This window comes from Hippoglossus stenolepis, chromosome 5, assembly GCF_022539355.2.
Source record: "Hippoglossus stenolepis isolate QCI-W04-F060 chromosome 5, HSTE1.2, whole genome shotgun sequence".
In the NCBI taxonomy this organism is placed as follows: Eukaryota; Metazoa; Chordata; class Actinopteri; order Pleuronectiformes; family Pleuronectidae; genus Hippoglossus; species Hippoglossus stenolepis.
The window spans coordinates 7,889,141-7,910,159 of NC_061487.1; the positions used below are offsets into that span (position 1 = coordinate 7,889,141).

General features: G+C 42.6%; 1 protein-coding gene across 14 annotated transcripts in view; it reads left to right on the forward strand.

Annotated features, from left to right (window-relative positions):
* The first annotated feature begins 423 nt into the window (after nucleotides 1-423).
* The window catches only part of LOC118110117 (AP-3 complex subunit beta-2), a 48,221-nt gene continuing 27,625 nt past the window's right edge, over nucleotides 424-21,019 (forward strand). For 5 of the 14 annotated variants that reach the window (XM_047340032.1, XM_047340035.1, XM_047340033.1 and 2 more), the window contains exons 1-7: nucleotides 424-676; nucleotides 15,730-15,805; nucleotides 16,297-16,371; nucleotides 17,138-17,233; nucleotides 17,556-17,716; nucleotides 18,194-18,260; nucleotides 20,285-20,467. In XM_047340032.1, the coding sequence (XP_047195988.1) occupies nucleotides 564-676; nucleotides 15,730-15,805; nucleotides 16,297-16,371; nucleotides 17,138-17,233; nucleotides 17,556-17,716; nucleotides 18,194-18,260; nucleotides 20,285-20,467 (771 nt within the window). In that variant the 5' untranslated portion in view covers nucleotides 424-563. Of the gene's footprint in view, nucleotides 677-7,582; nucleotides 8,340-15,729; nucleotides 15,806-16,296; nucleotides 16,372-17,137; nucleotides 17,234-17,555; nucleotides 17,717-18,193; nucleotides 18,261-20,284; nucleotides 20,468-21,019 lie in introns of those variants that run through there. The other 9 variants (XM_047340028.1, XM_047340030.1, XM_047340031.1 and 6 more) reach the window with 5 other exon arrangements.

Genomic DNA, 21,019 nt, shown 5'->3' on the forward strand with positions numbered 1-21,019 from the left:
TAACACAAAGACAAACTGATATACAGTACACTGCCAGTGGTTGAGAGGTAAGAGGTAAATATTGTACTGATATAGTAAATCTTTTGGAGCAGAAAACGCATCTGAATAAAAAAATATTGGTCTGACTGCAGCCGACTCGCTCCCGCGATGTTTTAAGTCATGTACCCTGTTGACCTTTAACAGCTCTGGATGAAGTCAGACAGAATTTCTAACCAGCATGCATCACGTTAGGTCAGCGCAGCACAGAGCTGCGTTAAATCGAACGCTCCTGTACTGTAAAGCGCTTTGAGTGGTCATCAAGACTAGAAATACATAAATAAATACAGAACATTTACCATTCACCTAATGGCTGCCAAAAGAACTACAATCTGTACAAAAACAATCACGTGACCAGAGCGTCATCCCTTCCCATCGTCCTCCTATGCGCCCAGCATCATCCCGGGTAATGTGCTGTGTGTGCGCCTTTAAGAGCCGTGTAGCCCGCTGCTCTCTGCACTAAACCTCCATCGCTGCTCTGCGAGAACAAGACACAGATAAAGAGACATAAACCTCACGGTGCCACCATGTCCGCCAGCTCCGCTTTCAACGACGACAAGGGAGGCTCGTCCAGCGTCGGGGAGCCGGAGTATGGACACGACCCGGCGAGCGGAGGGATTTTCTCCTCCGACTACAAAAGGTAGGGAGCCACAGTCTGTTTATCAGTCAGTGTGTGGGGGGGTTGTAGAGGGGCGGCTTATGGCGGGGGAGGTGCACATAACATACACAGGAAGTGTATGTTACTGTCAGTGAAGGAGATAACCCACAATTCATATTAAAACACACCTCACGGAAGTGTGTGTGTCAGCAGGCCTGTGATTTAAAGCGACGTCTTATGCGTGCTGGTGGATGTGTCACCGTGATTTGAGCTCGTAGTGTGTGATGCAGGCCTGGTGCCTGAGCTGCATATACACACGTGTGTAATATGTCGGTGTGTGGTGAAAGCAGAGGTGTGTGTGTGTGTGTTCGTAACGTGGGTACTCATGTCATGTTGTTGGTGAGCTGAGGTGTGAGAGACCGAGGGGAGCCCAGGCCTCAGCTGCAGCTTTTCAGCACCACCCCTGCTGGACAGCGGCAGCAGCTCCGCGCCTGGACCTCCACACTGGCTCCTCCACACTGACTCCTCCACACTGACTCCTTCACACTGACTCCATCACACTGACTCCTTCACACTGACTCCATCACACTGACTCCACCACACTGACTCCATCACACTGACTCCACCACACTACTTCTCCACACTGACTCCATACACTGACTCCTCCACTAACTTCTCCACACTGACTCCATCACACTGACTTCTCCACACTGACTCCATCACACTGACTCCACCACAACTTCCCACACTGACTCCATCACCACACTACTCCTCACACTGACTTCTCCTTGACTCCATCCACTGACTTTCCACACTGACTCCATCACACTGACTCCTCCACACTGACTCCATCACACTGACTCCATCACACTGACTCCTCCACACTAACTTCTCCACACTGACTCCATCACACTGACTTCTCCACACTGACTCCATCACACTGACTCCACCACACTAACTTCTCCACACTGACTCCATCACACTGACTCCTCCACACTGACTCCATCACACTGACTCCACCACACTGACTCCTCCACACTGACTCCATCACACTGACTCCTCCACACTGACTCCATCACACTGACTCCTCCACACTGACTCCATCACACTGGCTCCTCCACACTGACTCCACCACACTGGCTCCTCCACACTGACTCCACCACACTGACTCCTCCACACTGACTCCACCACACTGACTCCAACACACTGACTCCATCACACTGACTCCACCACACTGACTCCTCCACACTGACTCCATCACACTGACTCCTTTAGACTGCCTACATCACATTGACTCCTCCACATTGGCTCCTCCACACTGACTACATCACACTGACTTGTCCACACTGACTTCTCCACACTGACTTCTCCACACTGACCTCTCAACACTAACTCCACCACACTGACTCCTGCACACTGACTCCTGCACACTGACTCCACCACACTGACTCCTCCACACTGACTCCACCACACTGACTCCTCCACACTGACTCCACCACACTGACTACTCCACACTGACTTCTCCACACTGACTCCTCCACACTTACTCCATCACACTGACTCCTCCACACTGACTCCATCACACTGACTCCATCACACTGACTCCACCACACTGACTCCATCACACTGACTCCTCCACACTGACTCCATCACACTGACTCCACCACACTGCTCCAACACTGACTCCATCACACTGACTCCACCACACTGACTTCTCCACTGTCTCCACACTGACTCCATCACACTGACTCCATCACACTGACTCCACCACACTGACTCCTCCACACTGACTCCTCCACACTGACTCCTCCACACTGACTCCTCCACACTGACTCCACCACACTGACTCCACCACACTGACTCCTCCACACTGACTCCACCACACTGACTCCACCACACTGACTCCATCACACTGACTCCATCACACTGACTACTCCACACTGACTCCATCACACTGACTCCTCCACACTGACTCCATCACACTGACTCCACCACACTGACTCCACCACACTGACTCCTCCACACTGACTCCTCCACTCACTCCATCACACTGACTCCATCACACTGACTCCACCACACTACTCCTCCACACTGACTCCTCCACACTGACTCCATCACACTGACTCCACCACACTGACTTCCAACTGACTCCACCACACTACTCCTCCACACTAACTCCACCACACTGACTCCACCACACTGACTCCTCCACACTGACTCCATCACACTGACTCCTCCACACTGACTCCATCACACTGACTCCACCACACTGACTCCACCACACTGACTCCTCCACACTGACTCCTCCACACTGACTCCTCCACACTGACTCCATCACACTGACTCCTCCACACTGACTCCATCACACTGACTCCACCACACTGACTCCTCCACACTGACTCCTCCACACTTACTCCATCACACTGACTCCTCCACACTGACTCCATCACACTGACTCCACCACACTGACTCCTCCACACTGACTCCTCCACACTGACTCATCACACTGACTCCACCACACTGACTCCTCCACACTAACTCACCACACTGACTCTGACTCCACCCACTGACTCCTCCACACTGACTCCTCCACACTAACTCCACCACACTGACTCCTCCACACTGACTCCTGCACACTGACTCCATCACACTGACTCCACCACACTGACTCCACCACACTGACTCCCACACCTCCACTGACTCCTCCACACTGACTCCAGCACACTGGCCGCACCATATTTTCATATATCCAGATATATCCTCATTATTGATTCATCTCCCAAATATTTTGTTAATGTAATGATTGATTGTTTGGTCTTTTTCGTGCTAATACCAATGTTAATATTTGCTAATTTAAAAAATTTAACGTGTGATATTTTTACATGAACACACAATATAATGATCCATCTCCATACAGATCCCTCCTATTTGTGAACAAGACGAACTGAGTGAGACATTTTATCGTTGAAAAAACAATTGCGTTTAAAGGTAGGGTCGGTAGTTTGTTACTGAAACACTTTTTGTCTTATTTGTTGAAATTCTATTCACCTCACGAAATCCATCAAAACAATTGAATCGTCTGCAAAAAAAGGGGAAAAAAGCTGTTGTCTGTGGCTGCAGGACTGAAATAAACATGACCGATCATTTTATTCAGACTGAATGAAATGATGCAACTGTCACTAACCGACCTGCCTGCCTGTGTGCACCCTGCTCAAGCTCTCACGCTCATGACTGGAGTCTCTAGCGTGAGAGACATACACCGCTGAAGCAGGAACGATATCCAGAATTTAGTGAGCGAGAAATTGAAAAAAGTTGGCTTCTTGCATTTGTCAGTCAGTGCACGTTCATGTGTTTCAGAGGGCTGATGAGAGGGGGTGGGATGTATCGGTGGCATATTTTCAAAGTGTAACCTGCTCTTGCTAGCTTTTCCAGGATTACTAACCCTAGCTTCAGACCTAGTTTGGTGTTTGGCTTTTTTTCAGTTTACTTTATTTATTGATGACTATCGGGACGTGAAGTTGATTTCAACAAATTTAATGAAAGAATTTACCAACCCTAACCTTGAACATTTAGAAAATCCTAAAATGTGAAGCAAAAATACATACATAAATATTAAATAATAGATTGAAAAATAGGTTACATTTCTAAAAGTCTGTCTTGAGATAGTAATGTGTACATTGATGTGTGAGCTCAGTCCACCAAAGAGGCTAAATCGTCAGTTCACTATCTGTAGGTGTATTGGCCAAAAACTGCTGCATTATTCAACAAACATCAAGCTGCCAGACACAAAACAAACTGCATCATCAGTTTTCTCAGATTGGAGTCAGTAGTCACAGTCAGGCGTCCTGCAGAGGAACAAACTTTTCTTCCAGGTTATTTTTGTCAGAAAGAACAATACATTTATGTTTTAACAGTCTGGGCCTGAAGTTTAGGGATAAGTAAGGATTAGTTTTCCACTTGGTTTCTTTTAAGCATTACGAATTTACTAGTCGTCTTTGGTACAAGAATTGACATTGTCGTAGTAAATAAAATTAAAAGGTGAAGTCCTGAGAAAGCTCACATCTAAAACTGTGACTACAAGAGAGATTCAAAGAGGGTAAGGTGTTTGCCAGACCTCAGCTGGTCTGTGGAATGGTGAGTCAGGCCTCCGCTGAGGACCTCAGGTTACGACAGGGCACGTACGGTGTCAAAAGATCTCAAATGTACTTAGGTGCAAGTCCTGAGCGGAGCTTAAAAGTCAGCAATCAAATCTTAAAATCAATTCTAAAATTTACAGCGAGCCAATGGAGAGAAGCTAAAATCAGAGCAATGTTCAGAGAGGCAGGTATTTCAGTGTATCTTAGCCTTTTTTAAAGCAGATTTTTAAATTGTCCATGATTATCTTTATTGTGTCCACCTACTCTTCCTGCTGTTATGTTTACTCTCTGGGACTTGAATATCATACTATTTGGAAATTGTCAGATATAGTAATACAGTAATGTTGTTCAGTTTGCCTTTGTATCAGTGACACACACACACACACACACACACACACACACACACACACACACACACACACACACACACACACACACACACAGAGCCCTGAGAAGAGGTCTGATAACAAGCTTCACTATTTAACACCATTGCATCACCGTACTTCACCAGCAGAGGGAGCTGAGTATTTACAGACAGCTTTGTGGAAGTGAACTGTGACCCCTGGGACCTGGCACAGGAGGTGTTTGCCTTGAGGCTGTTTGGCAAACATCAAAGACTATACACGATTCAGCCTAAGCGATTATTTCAAGCTCAGGCTGATAATGTGCAGACGTGTGTTTGTAGAAGTAGATGTCTCCTCCACTGAAGGTAGTTTAACCAGTTAGTCTGCAAACATGGGGATGAAAGCGTTGGCTCAACCTTGGCTGTCGTCTCCTTGGAAACACGGCCGGTGTGAAATATTGTCTCAAACCGCATCAGCCTCTGTGTGTTAGTACCCAGAGCAAAAATACACATCACTTTCCTGCCCTCATCCTTCAGCAGGAAATGACTATTGTAAGTTGAACAGCGCTGGTGATCGATGCTACTGTCTGGTCCGGAGATTTAATCCTGATGTGTGGCCGGTTTTATATTGTTCTGTGTCACACTTATCAATGTCAAATTCTGTATGAATTCATATGTTACATCAGTTCTCAGCTTCTGTTTCTGTGGGATCTGTGGCTTTATTTGGTCGGTTTAGGAAGTTGCTTTGTTGTTTAAGTGTGAACTTTACATTTCATATTAATTACACCACACTACCTTTTTGGCTTTTTTTTGTTTTTGCTCAACCTAAAGCATGATTAAAGTCATGAGTTGTTATTTTAAATGGAGTAGTTGTGAGAAATAATCCTTTTGGCTCTCAGGATGAGAATTTGATGAGGAGCGTAAAGACTGGAAACAATGGGAAACGTCCGGCTCCATCAACCCCTCGACAGCTGATGTGACATGTTGCATTTTGTTTCTTTAACTGCCACCAAAACTAAAACTTTGGTTTTGTGGAGTTTTTACCTTATAAAGCCAATGAATATTTTTCCTAAACCTCAAACATTTTCCTTTAAAACTGCACATGCAGCAGGATTTTAAAATCAATGTCACAGTAAAGCTACGTCCTAGTAGCAGATAAATATGAATTTTCTATGCTCAGGACATAATAGCTTTTTATTTCATGAAAGCATTATTTTGTTGCCTCTGCCAAAGTGGTTGTGTTTTCATCACGTTTTTTCTGTTAGTCAACTGGATTACTCAAAAACTACTGGACAGATTTCCCAGAAATATAAGATACTCCGGAAGGTATTTTATTTACTCCATTTTCCTGCAGTTTGATCTATGTTGACACCTTTTAAACATGACGAGCAGGTGAAAGTAAAACATGCACTTAGACGAGGATCAATATTCTGATGGATGATACCGCGCTGATGTCATCCTCGCTCACCAAATAGAGATTTATGAGGAGTGAGATTATCAGATTGACTTAATGAGGTGATGGAAATGTTTACGTCTGCCAAGAAGTTTATGTTTTCATCCAAGAAACCGATAATATACCTGCAAAAGAAAGCAGCTCACCTTTTAAACTCCGCCAAGGAGGTTATGTTGTCGTCTGCGTTTGTTTGTTAGCAGGGTAACGAAAAAGCTACTCAACCGATTCTCATGAAATTTCCTAGAGGGGTGGGACATGACGCGAGGAAGAATTGTCTTTGTTACTTTCTTTAACATTGTGAGATTGGGGCGTTTTTCAAAATGTTCCTTGATTTCTAAGAGAAATTCATGGATCTTGAGGAAAAAGGTCAGGCATGGTTAGGGGAGTGTGTTCAATTCGGTGCAGATAAATAAAAAAAAAATCGGTATGTGAATTCAAATGTAGTTTCATTTTTCTGAGACAGCTAAAATCTTATGGGTCAACAAATCCTAACTGAGTTGCTACAGATCACGGGGACAGTGTGTGTATGTGGATTGAGGTCCAGGACAGTTATTTTGGTTTGAGCCTAACAAAAATGAGTGGGAGAGAGAGAGGGATAGAGAGAGAGAGAGAGAGAGATGTCCTCATCACGACACTGCCAAGAAAGCTGAGTCATGTAAGATGAGAAAAAAGAAGGCAGGCCGCTGAATGTTAAAAATGAATAAGAGAGGACCATTTTTAAAGCTAATATGCCAGAGGAGTGAGAAATATCTAGAAACATGTGTCAGGCATCAGCCCAGATTTGAAGCCAGGTAAAGAAAGCTGCGGTAGAGTGACACCGAACATGAATGAAAGGGAGCAGGACTTTAACTGGTTAACGAGAGGAGGCGGAGAAAAGACGACAAGCGGAATTGATGGGGTGATAACGTGGCAAAAGATAGGAGAGGCTGTGTCTCGCTGGCAGACACGTACATGAAGACACAGTGTGTGTACACACCGAGAGGCAGAGAGAGAGCGACTGGTGCAGCAACAGGAAGCACATGAGCAGCAGGAGGAGTCGGGAGCGGAGAGGCTTGACGGCGGATATAACACCACGCCCCTCTCTGCCAAGCATCCATTTACTGAGGAGCTGATGTGTGCTGCCTCACTGGATGCATTCAGACTCAGCAGTAACAGAAGGAAAAACCCTTCAGTGCTGTGGCACTCTGGATATGGATTACAGCACGCAGGAGTCGTCTTATGAGCAGCCACTGGAGCATTTCTGAAGAGGTTCGTTGCATCATTCTTAGCAGAATCTTCACGTTGGATATTTATAACCTCAGAGGGAAGGTGAATTTATAAGAGAATCTAAGTGAAGCTGCTGACAGCGGTGTGAAACCTGGCTGGGGAGAATCTGGAGGATTTCACACTGATAAGCACCAAGGAGCAACACAAGGAAACTGCAGTCTGTCCACTTCATCCACCCAGGATTCTACAGGTTGCTCTCACGCGTTGGGTTCAGACTTAAGTTTCGAACATGACCACCATGCAGAAGCTGCTGCAGCTGCCGGTGAGCGCCGTGAACATGGTGAAGACGGTGCAGAACCAGGTCCAGGGAGGCCAGGAGGAGGACAAGAGTCCGGTGCTGACCCCCGACGGTGTCCAGCAGACGTGGTACAGCGCCCTGCAGCCTGACGAGCTGCGCCACCTCCGATCTGGAGGCACAGGTGGTGGAGGTGGTGGAAGAGACCAGGATGAGCGAGCAGCACTGGAGGAAGGTGGCGGCAGCAGCAGTTTTCAAAGTCAACCTTTGCGGTAGGATGATCCAGGAGAATCCACACCTGTTGTACACAGTTGTATTTATTTGCACTTACCTGCTGTGTTTCAACAGTCAACTGGACGATGAAATCAAAATACTGAAATAATAGAATAATTAGAGAGTAAGTTAGCAGATCCTAACCTGGGATTAGGTAAAACTCCACCAAAATCAATCACATGTTTGAAAAAATATATACAGTATGTATATATATATATATATATTTCTTCAACACAAATGTATATTTTACTATAATCCAATATTTGCTTTTGCATTATTAAAACTATTAAGATGAGATATTGTTATTTTGTAGAACTGCTTGCATATCACGGTGGTTAGTAAATCATACTTCATTGTGAAAGATGATAAATATGAAACCTTACTGTGCACGGATCAAAAGTGTTGACAGGAAGAAGGTAAATAGACGTTATGGCTGCAGCTTTGTCTATTAAAGTGGCAGATATTTACTCAATCAACTACTTCTTTGATTTTTACATTTTGACTTCCTATTCTGTTGCAACCTCATATTTAAAGGTCAGGGACGAGCACAAAGTCCTCACACTAGTGAAGTTTGGCATTTTATCTTGAGAAATAAGCTGTGGTGTGAGGATGCTATTCTTCATTTGAACTGAAATCATAGGTTGAGCTGTCGCGGGTGCAGATCTTATTCTTACTTAGCAAATATTCAAATGAGAACTTTGAAGGCCGAGGTGGAGAAGAGTTCCATGTGAACAGCAGTTGAACATGGGTCAGTCGGTGAACACGTGAAATGGGCGTGAGAGGAGACATGGCTTCCAAAATGATGGGATAAGACGTCATCACCAAGAGACGCAAAGAAAAGTGAATAGAGTTGGATGAGAAAGGAGGTGTCAGTCACACAGAGGCTGTCACAATGAGCTGCGTCTCTGCACCCTGCATCAGTAATCAGACCTGCACAATATGCCAGTCATGTAAAGGCTGACCGGAGGAGCAGTGGTCTTTAATTAATTAGACTGCAGACCTTCAAAATGAACATGAGAAGTGAAGCTCTTCAGAAATTGGTTTCTTTCAGGAGACCTTTAACTATAAGGTTTTACTGGGTCATATATCTACGAACTGCTCTGGTTTCTTCCAATTTCGCAAGATGAGAGCTCGGCCACAGTTGTCACTGGTCTAAAGACGTACATTTCAAATCTGTCATAGTTGGAAAACAAGAAACTTTTAAGTCTGTGCTGAAAGAATCAGCTTATGTAAAACAGCCTCACCAGCTGCTCATAGATGCAGGCTGCAACTCCTCAGTCCTCAGCCCTCTGATTCATGCAAATGCACTTTCCTATCCAAATCTTTTCATGCAGTTGTGGAGTTTTTGTGTTGGTGGTGAGAAAAATTCCTTTCTTTATCATTGAACACTGGCCTACTTCGAGGAGCGTGTTCCAGCTGGAGAGTGAGTCCTGCCGATCTCGTGGCTTCGCTGCCAGGTAACCTGAGCGTCGGTGGAGTCTGTCGTACCACAGCAGGTTAAATAATTCAGAGCTGTTTGTAAATTCAGCTGTTGTTCAGCAGGTACGGGACAAAATCCAGAGAAATTAGAGAGGCGGTGTTGGTGTTGTGTTACTTTGGGGCCTATGGGCATGAGCGGTGACGTATAAACCCAGTCAGGGGCTGGTTGTTCCTCCAGGTGCTCCGAATTTACTTCTAAAATAATTCACTGAGATATAGCGTTTACAATTTGTGGTCATATGGTGGAACAGATTCAAAACAGACTGCGAAGGGCCCAGGGCTGTAATCTCTCTCCTGGAACTGCTGTGCAGTATTTTGTCTTCGGCTCCATTCAAACCCTCTGGGTTTAAATGTCTAATTCATTGAGTTATGTTATGTGTGATACAATGCTTCAGCAAAGAAAACTTTTAGTATTTCAAATAGTGACGGAAATATTGTCTCACTTTTCAATTATGTGCTACAGCCTCTCTGTCTTAATAATTCATAAAATGAGGTTTAAAATATCGGATAATTCCACTGTGACATGCTGGACCTGTCCGAGTGGGATTACAAGCCTGGTTCTCAGCCTGGTTATCCACTGCTACAGCAAATATAACAATGTTTTCATGTTTAGCTTTAATTTGAATTCCTAAAGCCGTGTTTGTCTTCAAACAAGCCACATGAATCCCTGTTGCTCGATTTTTTTGGTGAGGCTATTCAGGGGGTTCATTAACACTGTGAAACGCTTTGTTTGAATTTCTTTACTTTTAGATGAAATCATGGAAGGTTTCTGTTCATACTTTGGTTTAATTCATTTTTATCTGTATATTATCTCAAGGCACTTAACATAGCAAGGTTATAACCTGACCCGAACTGGGTGGATGAAGACATATACGTCACAAGCACCATAGTGGACCCCAACAGACTGACGGATGTGAAAAACTATGAATTAGCCTTATACAAATTATCTGCTAAAAACGAATGACTTTTCCAAGCCAAAGTGTAACGTGTGTTTAATGCTAATTAGTGAATGGAGCGCAGTGCCAGTTCTAAACCTGTCTGTTTGGAACGGGCTGTTTGTTTGTCATGTGGTGATGCTGATTTCAGTTTTCTTTCTGAAACTGTAAAAGTCCCCTGCAGGAATTGAGCTGCGAAGAGTAAAGACCTGCTGAAGGACCCAGTCTACAGAACCCTGAAGCTAATGCACAAAGATCTGTTCACCTGTTCATTCAAAGTTCAGTGAGGCTAGACCCAGTAGGCAGAACCCCAAACTGGAGAATCAGTTGTTGTTCCTGTTGTCAAGAGTTGTGATTCTGATTGACAACGTCACAAATGGTCTTGAGTCCCAGCCGCCACTGCTGCAGAGTCCTGGCCGTCTGTTTATGCAAAGTTTTTTATTATTGAATGTATCACGTGTCCAAATCGCACCAAATTCTATACTGCACTTCCTTGGTCCCTTAACAATACACATGTGAAGCCGATAAGATGAACAGTTTTCAAGATATGCAAACCACATACAGAAACATACAGAGATTTAGGAGGTAGAATTAGCACAGCAACAGATAGTAACCACGTATAACATTATAAACATCAATATGTCAGCGTTGTCATTATGAGCATGTTAGCATGCTGCAAGAAGGCTGTGCAGTCTACAATCTAAATATGTCCCATCATTCAAAAGCATAAAAAAAACTTGGCAGAGAAATCTATTAATTTTTATAGGATATTTGTCGTCTTTGTTTTGACTTTTGTGTCCTAGGGACAGAACCAAATAATAGCTCAGGTTTACAAGTTGGCCACAAAGTCAGTGAACACAGGAGGTTTACAGTCTGTAATAAACAGATGTTGCATTTCTGGAATCATTTTCTTTCGTTTTTCCTCCTCACGTCTGGGCCCTCTGTGCTTTCGGCAAGTATATCTTTTTTTTATTTGTTTTGGGACACAGCCACATGTTTGTAACTAAGGAACCAACATCAGTTACCTGTGTCCAAAAATAATCCTCAGCAAACAGCATTTTATAGATACTGTCAGGTTTAATTTCACTCTAAGGAATTCAGGTTTTGAAGTGTGTGGAAGAGTCAACTGTGGTATTTAGACAATTATCAACACTTTGATGGGGACGGAGGCAGAAACAGTTCTTAGTGCTCAACACTCATGCGCTCACACACACACACACACACACACACACACACACACACACACACACACACACACACACACACACACACACACACACACACACACACACACACACTAAACCAAAGGCAGACTCGTGATAAATCAACTATGTTCTGCAGAAGCCACCTCATTACAGACTGCAAGGCCTCCATTCAAACCTGTCACATGATGAAATATATAGTTTAACCCAACAGCCCCTCAGCCGTACAGAGAAGTGTTGTAAAACTTCTGACCACAGCTGGATTAAATACTCAGGAAAGTAATTTGCTGTGTTGTTTTCTGTGTTTTAAGTTTTCATATGTGGTTATCACTGCATGTCGAACTAAGATATAAAAGCGTTTCAAAGAATTGTATTTATTTATTTCATACATATATATATGTGTGTATATATATATATTTTTTTTTATCGTAATATCACAACTTTTTCTAGTAAATATACAACTTTTTCTCTTGTAATATTTTGACCTTTTTCTTGAAATATTACTTAATTCTCATTCATTTAAATTTTTTCCTGGTAATATTATGTATTTGTTCTTCTAAATTTATTATGTTTTTTTCTTCAATCTGGACCTTATAGTCTGTTTTGCATATGCAGACTGCACAGACTTCCGTTATTTCATTCAAATAATAGAAAATGATTTACAATCTGCATTTTTATATATAAGTGATGATTTTTGAAAGATTCTCAAAATCTAAAGAGTAATATAAGGGAGTTAAGATGAATTCTTTCGGAAAACAGACCGATGATCACAGCCTCATTGCCACTTAAATATGAACATAATAAACTTTTGATGGGTTCAAAGGAATATTTGATGTAGCACATTGGGAGACATTTGTGGAAAAAATCAATTGGTGGACATAAACGGTAAATGGTTCACAATTCAAACCAAAAGCATTTCCCTCTTTAGCTCGTTAGCAAACGTTCACTTCATTATCAGACATCCTGCCAATTAACAAACATGTTAAACAACAGAACCTGTTTGTTAGAAGTGATAAGATTAATTTCATTTGCACCCAGTGTCTGATCGGCTTTGTATCCATGTAACACCTGTTATATGCTGTAGCCGTGTGAGTGACAGGATACAGTGTCACGCTGTTCACAGGAGCCTATAGGGGATCACTGGGTTTCCTCAGCTCAGCTCCGCAGACCTTCATTCCCCATGGAAACACTGTCAGATCAGACAAAGGCTCTGCAGGGAGGCCGGAAATCTTTGAACTTCATTTTATTGCATCCTTTCTAGTTGTGGCAAATGTGCAGCTTTGCAGCTATTTAATCATGTCAACCTCGTTCTGTCACTGGGTTCATCCTGTCTGCTAGTTGGAAGTTGTGTTCATGAGTGAAGGCTGGAAAACTGACGCCAACATGGGAAGCACAGGGGATTTTATCATTGTAACCCTATATTTAAATTTTTTAATAAAAAAATGTTGAGGTCAATCTGAAATCAACAGTAAATTATGTGTATTCCGTTTTATACACACTCTATACAAAGATGGCCGACATGACTGCTCCCCATGGGGAAGCAAACGTGTCTCGATTCCCCCCTGGTGGCTGATTGCAGTATAGGTCGTAAATCCCACCTCCTCCTATATGTTGGTGGATGGGACATGGACCAAACAAAATAAAAGATAGTTTCTGACATTCAAGGTATTTCTTATCACACTGAGGTATGTGGAAATGTTGATGTCTCCAGTAAGTTTGATTATAATTATTACTTGATGCTATAAAAATGGGACGAAATGTCATCATTGATAGCTGAGACTGGCTTGTGATTGGCTGAACACGTGGTATTGGACCTTGCTTCCATGGCTCCATCCCCCAATCCCTACTGCGTCGACTCCAAATGCACAAGATGGAAATGTTCATATCTGGGATTATTTTGGCTTCATTTCTCGATAGTGGGAGGTAGTGGAGACGCATCGTCCATCTTTATATACAGTCTATGGTTTTACGTCACAGTTTCCTGCTCTTATTTTGATTTTGCCATTTGGTTGTTATCGTGACGGGTAACTTAACACCAGGCTAACACCAGGCAACAATAGAGTATAGTCCAGTGGCCTTACACTCGCTGCGAAAACCAAACTAAATGACATTAAATTATTTCTCAAAATATGTTTGATTTCCACTATTGTTTTTTTTGTTTGTTTTTTACATGTTTACCTCTTGTCAGTATTTCAGTAATTGATATTTTTTTACAATACTGACAAAGTATCACCACCTGCAGCTTCCCTCTGCTCTATGGAGCTTTACTGGGTTTCAGCTCATTGTTTAGCTGCAGCCTCCCTGTCTCAGTACTCTCACCACTATTGTAGCTTCATTTCCAGCCCAACTGGCTCTTACTAATCCACTGCACACTACACGTTCAACACCTAACTGCAGACAGGCACAGTCAACAACTGGTTGGTGAATGTAGTTGAGTATTTAGCAGCTAAGGAGCCAGATATTTCCCTCAGGTATTGGTAGAGACCAAAAAACCGAGATAAAAGATAAGATAGTTAATATTGAGCTAAATGCTTCTGGACTGAATGATAATGGTGCTCTGTAACTGCTGTTGAGAAGACAAGCGACTGTAGCCACTTGTTTCCGCTGAGTAAATTGTTACCAGATAGCAAGGTCCTGAAACAGTAAAGCATATTTATACACGGCCCATGCAGTAAAAACAAAGGCTTTCATTGGTGGAAAAATGTCAAGTCACTCTACATAGGTGTGTTCTGTTGTTCAGCAATAGAGAGCAGAACAAAACTAATCTATCCTGTCTGGAAAAGTCATTGATCAGGATGTCAGCATTCAATTAGGCTGTCGTCTTTATCTTCGGGAGCTGCAGCAGTGATCCTGTCTGCTCGGATCTGTCACCGCTGCTGTTTGCAGGTTCCTGGCGGCAGCTTTTGGAGGATGTGTTTGTGTTGTTTATGTGTGTTTGGACTGCAGCAGGTTGAAATGTCGCTTCAGATTAGTCTCTGACAAGGATCCTGCCTGTCATGTGTGATCTGACTGGTCTGTTCCCATCTTCTCTGACAGTGGTGTTGAATGAATGCGGGGTGGGGTTAACTGGCGCCTACAGGAGCCTATGTGCAGATGCTAAAGGCAGCTGTTATCTACAGGGAGGCTGGAAGCCAGTCAGAGGTGGGGGTGCTGAGAGAAAGTCTACATAATGCTGTTTTTTAAATTCAATGCAACATTCCATACCAGTTTTACTACTATACTGCTCTCAGAATGTCACTGGTGGTGTTCACAGTTACAGCCCCTCACCAGTTGGGGGTGTTGCAGCCCCTTCAGCACCCCTATTTCTTTGGCTATCGATAAAATAAGAAACTCACAGTAAAAAGCAGCAGTGGGTGATTTGGAAACAATGTGAAGAATATAAAGTTAACAAACGTTGAATTGGTAAAAAATTCTCTGATAATAGAAAAATAAATAAATCTGGAACCAAATGATCAAAGAACAAGTTAAAAAGATTAATGAATTATTCTCTGAGAAATCAAGAATCTCAATGTTAAAAAGATAAATACGATTTCTGCATCCACCCCCTGATCCGATTCTGCAGTTGAATGGGTTCTTCACTCATATAAACAGCATCCTTCCACCAAGTTCTGTAGTAGTCAGTCCAGTGGTTTTTGTGTAATCCTGCAAAAAAACACGTGCAGCAGGTAAAGCGGGTCTGTGTTCCTTGTTTGAGGCCTTAGAGTCTTCGAGTCTTTCACAGTCGTCTCTTCTAAAAATGATGTGACTCTATTTTCCTTGTGATCTTCCCTCAGACACGACGACCTGAAGGAGATGCTGGACAGCAACAAAGACTCACTGAAGCTGGAGGCGATGAAACGGATCGTGGCCGTGAGTATAAATAATGTTTGCTTTGGGATTTCATTGATCTGCACATTCAGGGTGATTCAGGTCGAGGGAGGGACAAAGGTACGGACTTAAATACAACTGTTGAGTTGAAAACACGATTATTTATTTACTCGATATCTCTGTATTGAGAGATGCAGATCAAAATCCCACTCAAACTGTTCCGTGGTTTAGATTTTTAGAAGAAGACTTAAATCCCTCCTCTGTAAGACAATGGTAGCTTGAGATGATTTAACTACAGTGGTGAGAGATGCAGAATCAGCTGTTAAATATTCATCATCTGTGACAGATTCCTGCCTCTGAAGCTCCACATGCTTCTCCCCATTCATTATCTCTGCAGGACAGAGGAGACCAAAGCGAAAGGACTGAAATAGAATATTAAAAAAAAGAGTTTCAACTTCTCTTAGAAATGTTTCAAACTGCTGAAAAATGTCGTCATTGAGTTTTCTGTTTTGTGGGATGTGTTTTATCTGCAGATGATCGCCCGAGGAAAAAACGCGTCAGATCTCTTCCCTGCTGTGGTGAAAAACGTGGCGTGTAAAAACATAGAGGTTTGTAATGAGCTTAGTTTCATGTCGCTTCATGCTTTATTTGCTTTTTATGCCCAAGAGATCCGGTGACCGGTGACATTATGTTTTGGGTTATTCGTTATTCCCATTTTTGTGAACACGATATCTCAAGAACACCAAGAGGGAATTTCTTCAAATCTGGTACAAACATTAACTTGCACTCAAGAATGAACTAATTAGAATTTGGTGGTCAAAGGTCTAAGTTCAAGGTCAATGTGACCTTACAAATCACATTTTTGCTCTTGTAAACGCTTGAAGGAATTTCTTCGAATTTAATAGACACGTTTTATTTAGACTCACAGTTGAACAATGGATTGAACAATGGATTTTGGTGGTTGCAGGTCAAAGGTCAAGGTTCACGGTGGCCTCACAAACTTGTTTTTAGCCTCTTGACCATGATATCTCAAGTCTGCCTTTAGGGAATTTCACCACAGTTTGATCAGTTGTCACTTGGACTAGAAGATGAATTGATTAGAGTCCAGTGGCAAAAGGTCAAAGGTCACATTGACCTCATGAAGTACGTATGTAGACTGAAACTGCACTGGTTGGCGGAGACACACAACCACCATGTGGTAATTGTATTTTTTTGTGTGTTTTAATTTAATCCAAAAGGTCGTTTCTTTGTTGTACGTTTTTTTCTTTGCTCTTAATTCATTATCTTATTGAATGTTTAAAAACCATGTAAGGTTTGTTTTTTTCTCTTACTAATCTACATCATTTGGATTAAATCTGTTTTTCAACCATACAGGTGAAGAAGCTGGTCTATGTTTATTTGGTGCGTTATGCTGAGGAGCAGCAGGATCTCGCTCTGCTCTCCATTTCCACGTTCCAACGAGGATTGAAGGTGCAGCAGTTTTCACCTCTGACAATTACAAATAGAACCACATTAGTCCTTTTTGTGATATTTTTACAATTTCTATATAACAAAGTAGAAATATATCTGTTTGTCTGTACTTTACAAAGTAACCCCTTAGTTTGATTATGTTACTTTTGGAAATAACTATTAGTGCATTTAAACAATTAAAATAAAAATACATTTATTTAATATGTCCATGAAATGACACCTGCAGACGATTTTGTTTTATTGTTCTACTTTAACTTACCATATAAATCCAGGCTCTTACCTTGAATACCAACATCTGTAATGTTGCGTTGTGCTTTCGCAGGATCCAAACCAGCTGATCAGAGCGAGCGCCCTGCGAGTCCTCTCCAGCATCCGGGTCACGATAATCGTCCCGATAATGATGCTGGCCATCAAAGAAGCTGCTTCCGATATGTCTCCATACGTCAGAAAGACTGCTGCTCACGCAATTCCCAAACTCTACAGGTGACCTACATTCTCACATTTGTAGCTCACATGCAGCCCCGGAAACAAGATGGTTATGACTCACTGTTGTGGGTTCAAGCACCACAGTGACCTTGATGGTGATTTTTATTTTCCCTTATTAGATTATGTAACTTCAGTACTTAATAGAGATCTCTACAGGTCATTATAACTTTGATCAGAGAATCATGAATAAGGCAGTTGAGCTTTAAAGAATCTGTTTTGTGAGAGAACAGAAGCCTGTGTCCTAGTTTCAGAGCCACTATCCTGAGATCAACTGTTGTTATGACTTATTGCCCTTATGGAATTATAGCTCTTTATGGCAGTAAAAGGAACATCCATCAGAAATCCATTACTGGTGCAGAAGTGAAATCCATTTGTTTTACACTCTTGAGTGTAATTTTTGTGCTCAGCTGATCACCGGCTCTTTCTCCAACATTTCCTCCTTCATGTAAGTGATTTGTCCCTCTGTGCTCTCAGTTTGGATCCAGAACAGAAGGACCAGCTGATTGAAATCATAGAGAAACTCCTCGCTGACAAAACCACGGTGGGTTTATGCAACTTTGTTAATTCAGTATGATTTTACTCAGGAAATGCAAAATATATGTTTGAAAAACAGAGTGTACGGAAGAACTAGAACCATTTTCTGTTCCGAGCAGCAGCAGACTGTGTTTAAGGCCTCGTCTTTCAAGACTTAACAATTGTTTGCTTTTGTTTTTACATGAGCTGCTGTAATTTTTCACCAAACCACTGGCACCTCCACCAAAGCCAAACAATATCTGTCTTTCTAGCCTCTATAACCCTTAAAGGGGACATAGCATGCAAATTCCACTTTGTTAGTGCTTCTACAGGTTAATGTGGGTATCTGGCATGTCTACCAACCCAAAAACTCTGGGGAAAAAACACTCGCGCGTTTCGTTATAGTTCCTCTAAGTCAGAAACGTCATGCTTGAGCGACTCGATTGCGCTTCCTGGGTTTTGTGTCGTAACAAGGAACTGGAAGTCTCCCTACATGGTCTTGGCCCCCCGTCCCCCCACACTCGCTACGCCGGGTTTACACCGGAGGCAGCGAGGCTGCGAGGCAGCGCAGCGCCGTTCCCAACAGCGCAGCCGCCTGGCTGTTCCACAGGACGAGCATTTCTCCGCTGGTCAGCCCGCGATTCACTCACATGTGGCATTTGTCTGGATCGTTGGGACTGGGAGGCTGCAGCTGCTCGGGCGCGACCGCTCCTCTCCCATGGTGAGCTGGAATTTGTGTCAGCGCCACACAGCCAGCAGTGTGGAAGACTTCCGCAGTGTTCAGCGCTACTGTAACCCCGAACCCCGACATTCAACGGGTACAACAACAAGCAGAGAAAGCAGAATCGCGGGCTGACCTTATATATACAGTCTACCAGTCTGGGCAGAGGGGACATTTAATTATGTGATTGGGAAAATTAAAACTCCAGGACAACAGAAGGGAATACAAAGTATGGGATGCATATTTGATAATTTATATCATATAAAATATGTAATTTATATCGTTTAAAATCATGGGGGGAGGGGAGCTGGCTCATTAGCATTTAAAGGAACAGGCACTCAAAACAGGTCACTCTGTGGAGGGCTGTTTTAGACAGGGTAAAAAGGGTGCTGTTTTATATGATCCTTGTGGTATTTTGACCAAAGTATGTTACAGACATTTCATTAAGACCCCAAGGAACCATATCAACTTGTGGTAAAATGGGCATGCTATGTCCCCTTTAATATCAGATGCATATCAGATTTTATCCGAATAAGAATCAGAAACAGGTTTTTTGCCTGTAGGTTAGTAGGTTTGCACGTACATGGAAGTTTTTGTGGTGAGTTTGTGCAATTTTAAAAATAGAAAATATTTTAAAAAAGGTAACAAAAATTTAATAGAAAAATTAAATAGAAAATACTATAGGCCAATAAAAAGGGATTGTGCAAAATGTAGGGTTATTGTTGTTTGTCGGTTAAAGGGTCCCAGGCCTTATTGATGAGGCCGGCAGCTGTTGGGAAGAAACCGTTTTTGTGGCTTGAGGTTTTGGTCCTAATGGTTCGCAGCCTCCTGCCAGAGGGGAGTGGCTTAAAGAGTCCATGTCCGCGGTGGGAGGGGTCGGCCACAATCTGACCTGCACATGTCAGAGTCCTGGAGTCGTGCAGGTTATTTATTATATAATTATTAGTAGTATATTGTTGCATATTAGTTCCTGAGATATTTATTAAAATAATATTACAATTTTAAGAAAACTACAAATCCCTGGATCTGACGCTTTTACTAGATATGCACCAAAATGTGGTTCTTTCTTGGCCCATTCCTCATCCCTCCGACAAGTCTGGTGCAAACTTACACTTTTTAGTCGTTCTGCTAACAAACAAACAAACAAACAAACAAACAGGCATGGGTGAAAACAACCTTTTTCATCACAGACAGAAATAGGCTGTAAATCTTCATTCACAGTTTTTATTTTTATCTCAAGATGTGATGCATTGTGTGCATCACTAATCCACATAGACAACATCAACCACATGCTGTGAGCATCTTGTTGTGTGCTTGTACATTTGCTGCAGCTGGTGGCAGGAAGTGTTGTCATGGCTTTCGAAGAGGTGTGTCCAGAACGCATCGACCTGATCCACAAGAACTACAGGAAGCTGTGTAACCTCCTGATCGATGTGGAGGAGTGGGGGCAGGTCGTCATCATCAACATGTTGACCCGCTACGCCAGAACGCAGTTCCTCAACCCAAACATGAATGTGAGTGACAAGCACATACAGAATGTTTAGTGTTCCATTTTCATGACTGTTTTTCTTTTTAAATCAATAAATGAATCACTTAGAGACAATAGTGCAAAGATCCCAACACCTCGTCCCAATGTGACATCTTCAAGTAGCCTGTTTTGTGACCACTGTGGAACAGTCCAAAAAACTGAAACACAGAACTGGAACAAGCAATTGTTTGGTATTTTGGTTGAAATTAGTCAGATAAAAAAAGGATTATCATCATTTTTGTTTATTAATTTATCGTCCATTGATTAATCACGTAATCCCTCTGCTGTCTTGGTGGTGCTACAGAAAACTGTATATCAGCTCAACCAGACACAAGAGCAGCTTCTTCCCACAGGAAGTCATACAGTGTCAATAACCTTCTCTCACCAAACATCCACTTACTTCCAATATGCACTATACTGTAACAGTATATGCACAGTTTCTAACATGTATTATATCATCATCACTGTCATTATATATCCTGCATGCTGTGAATAATTGTTTCATTTAAAATACAGGACAAGATGTTGAATATCCCTT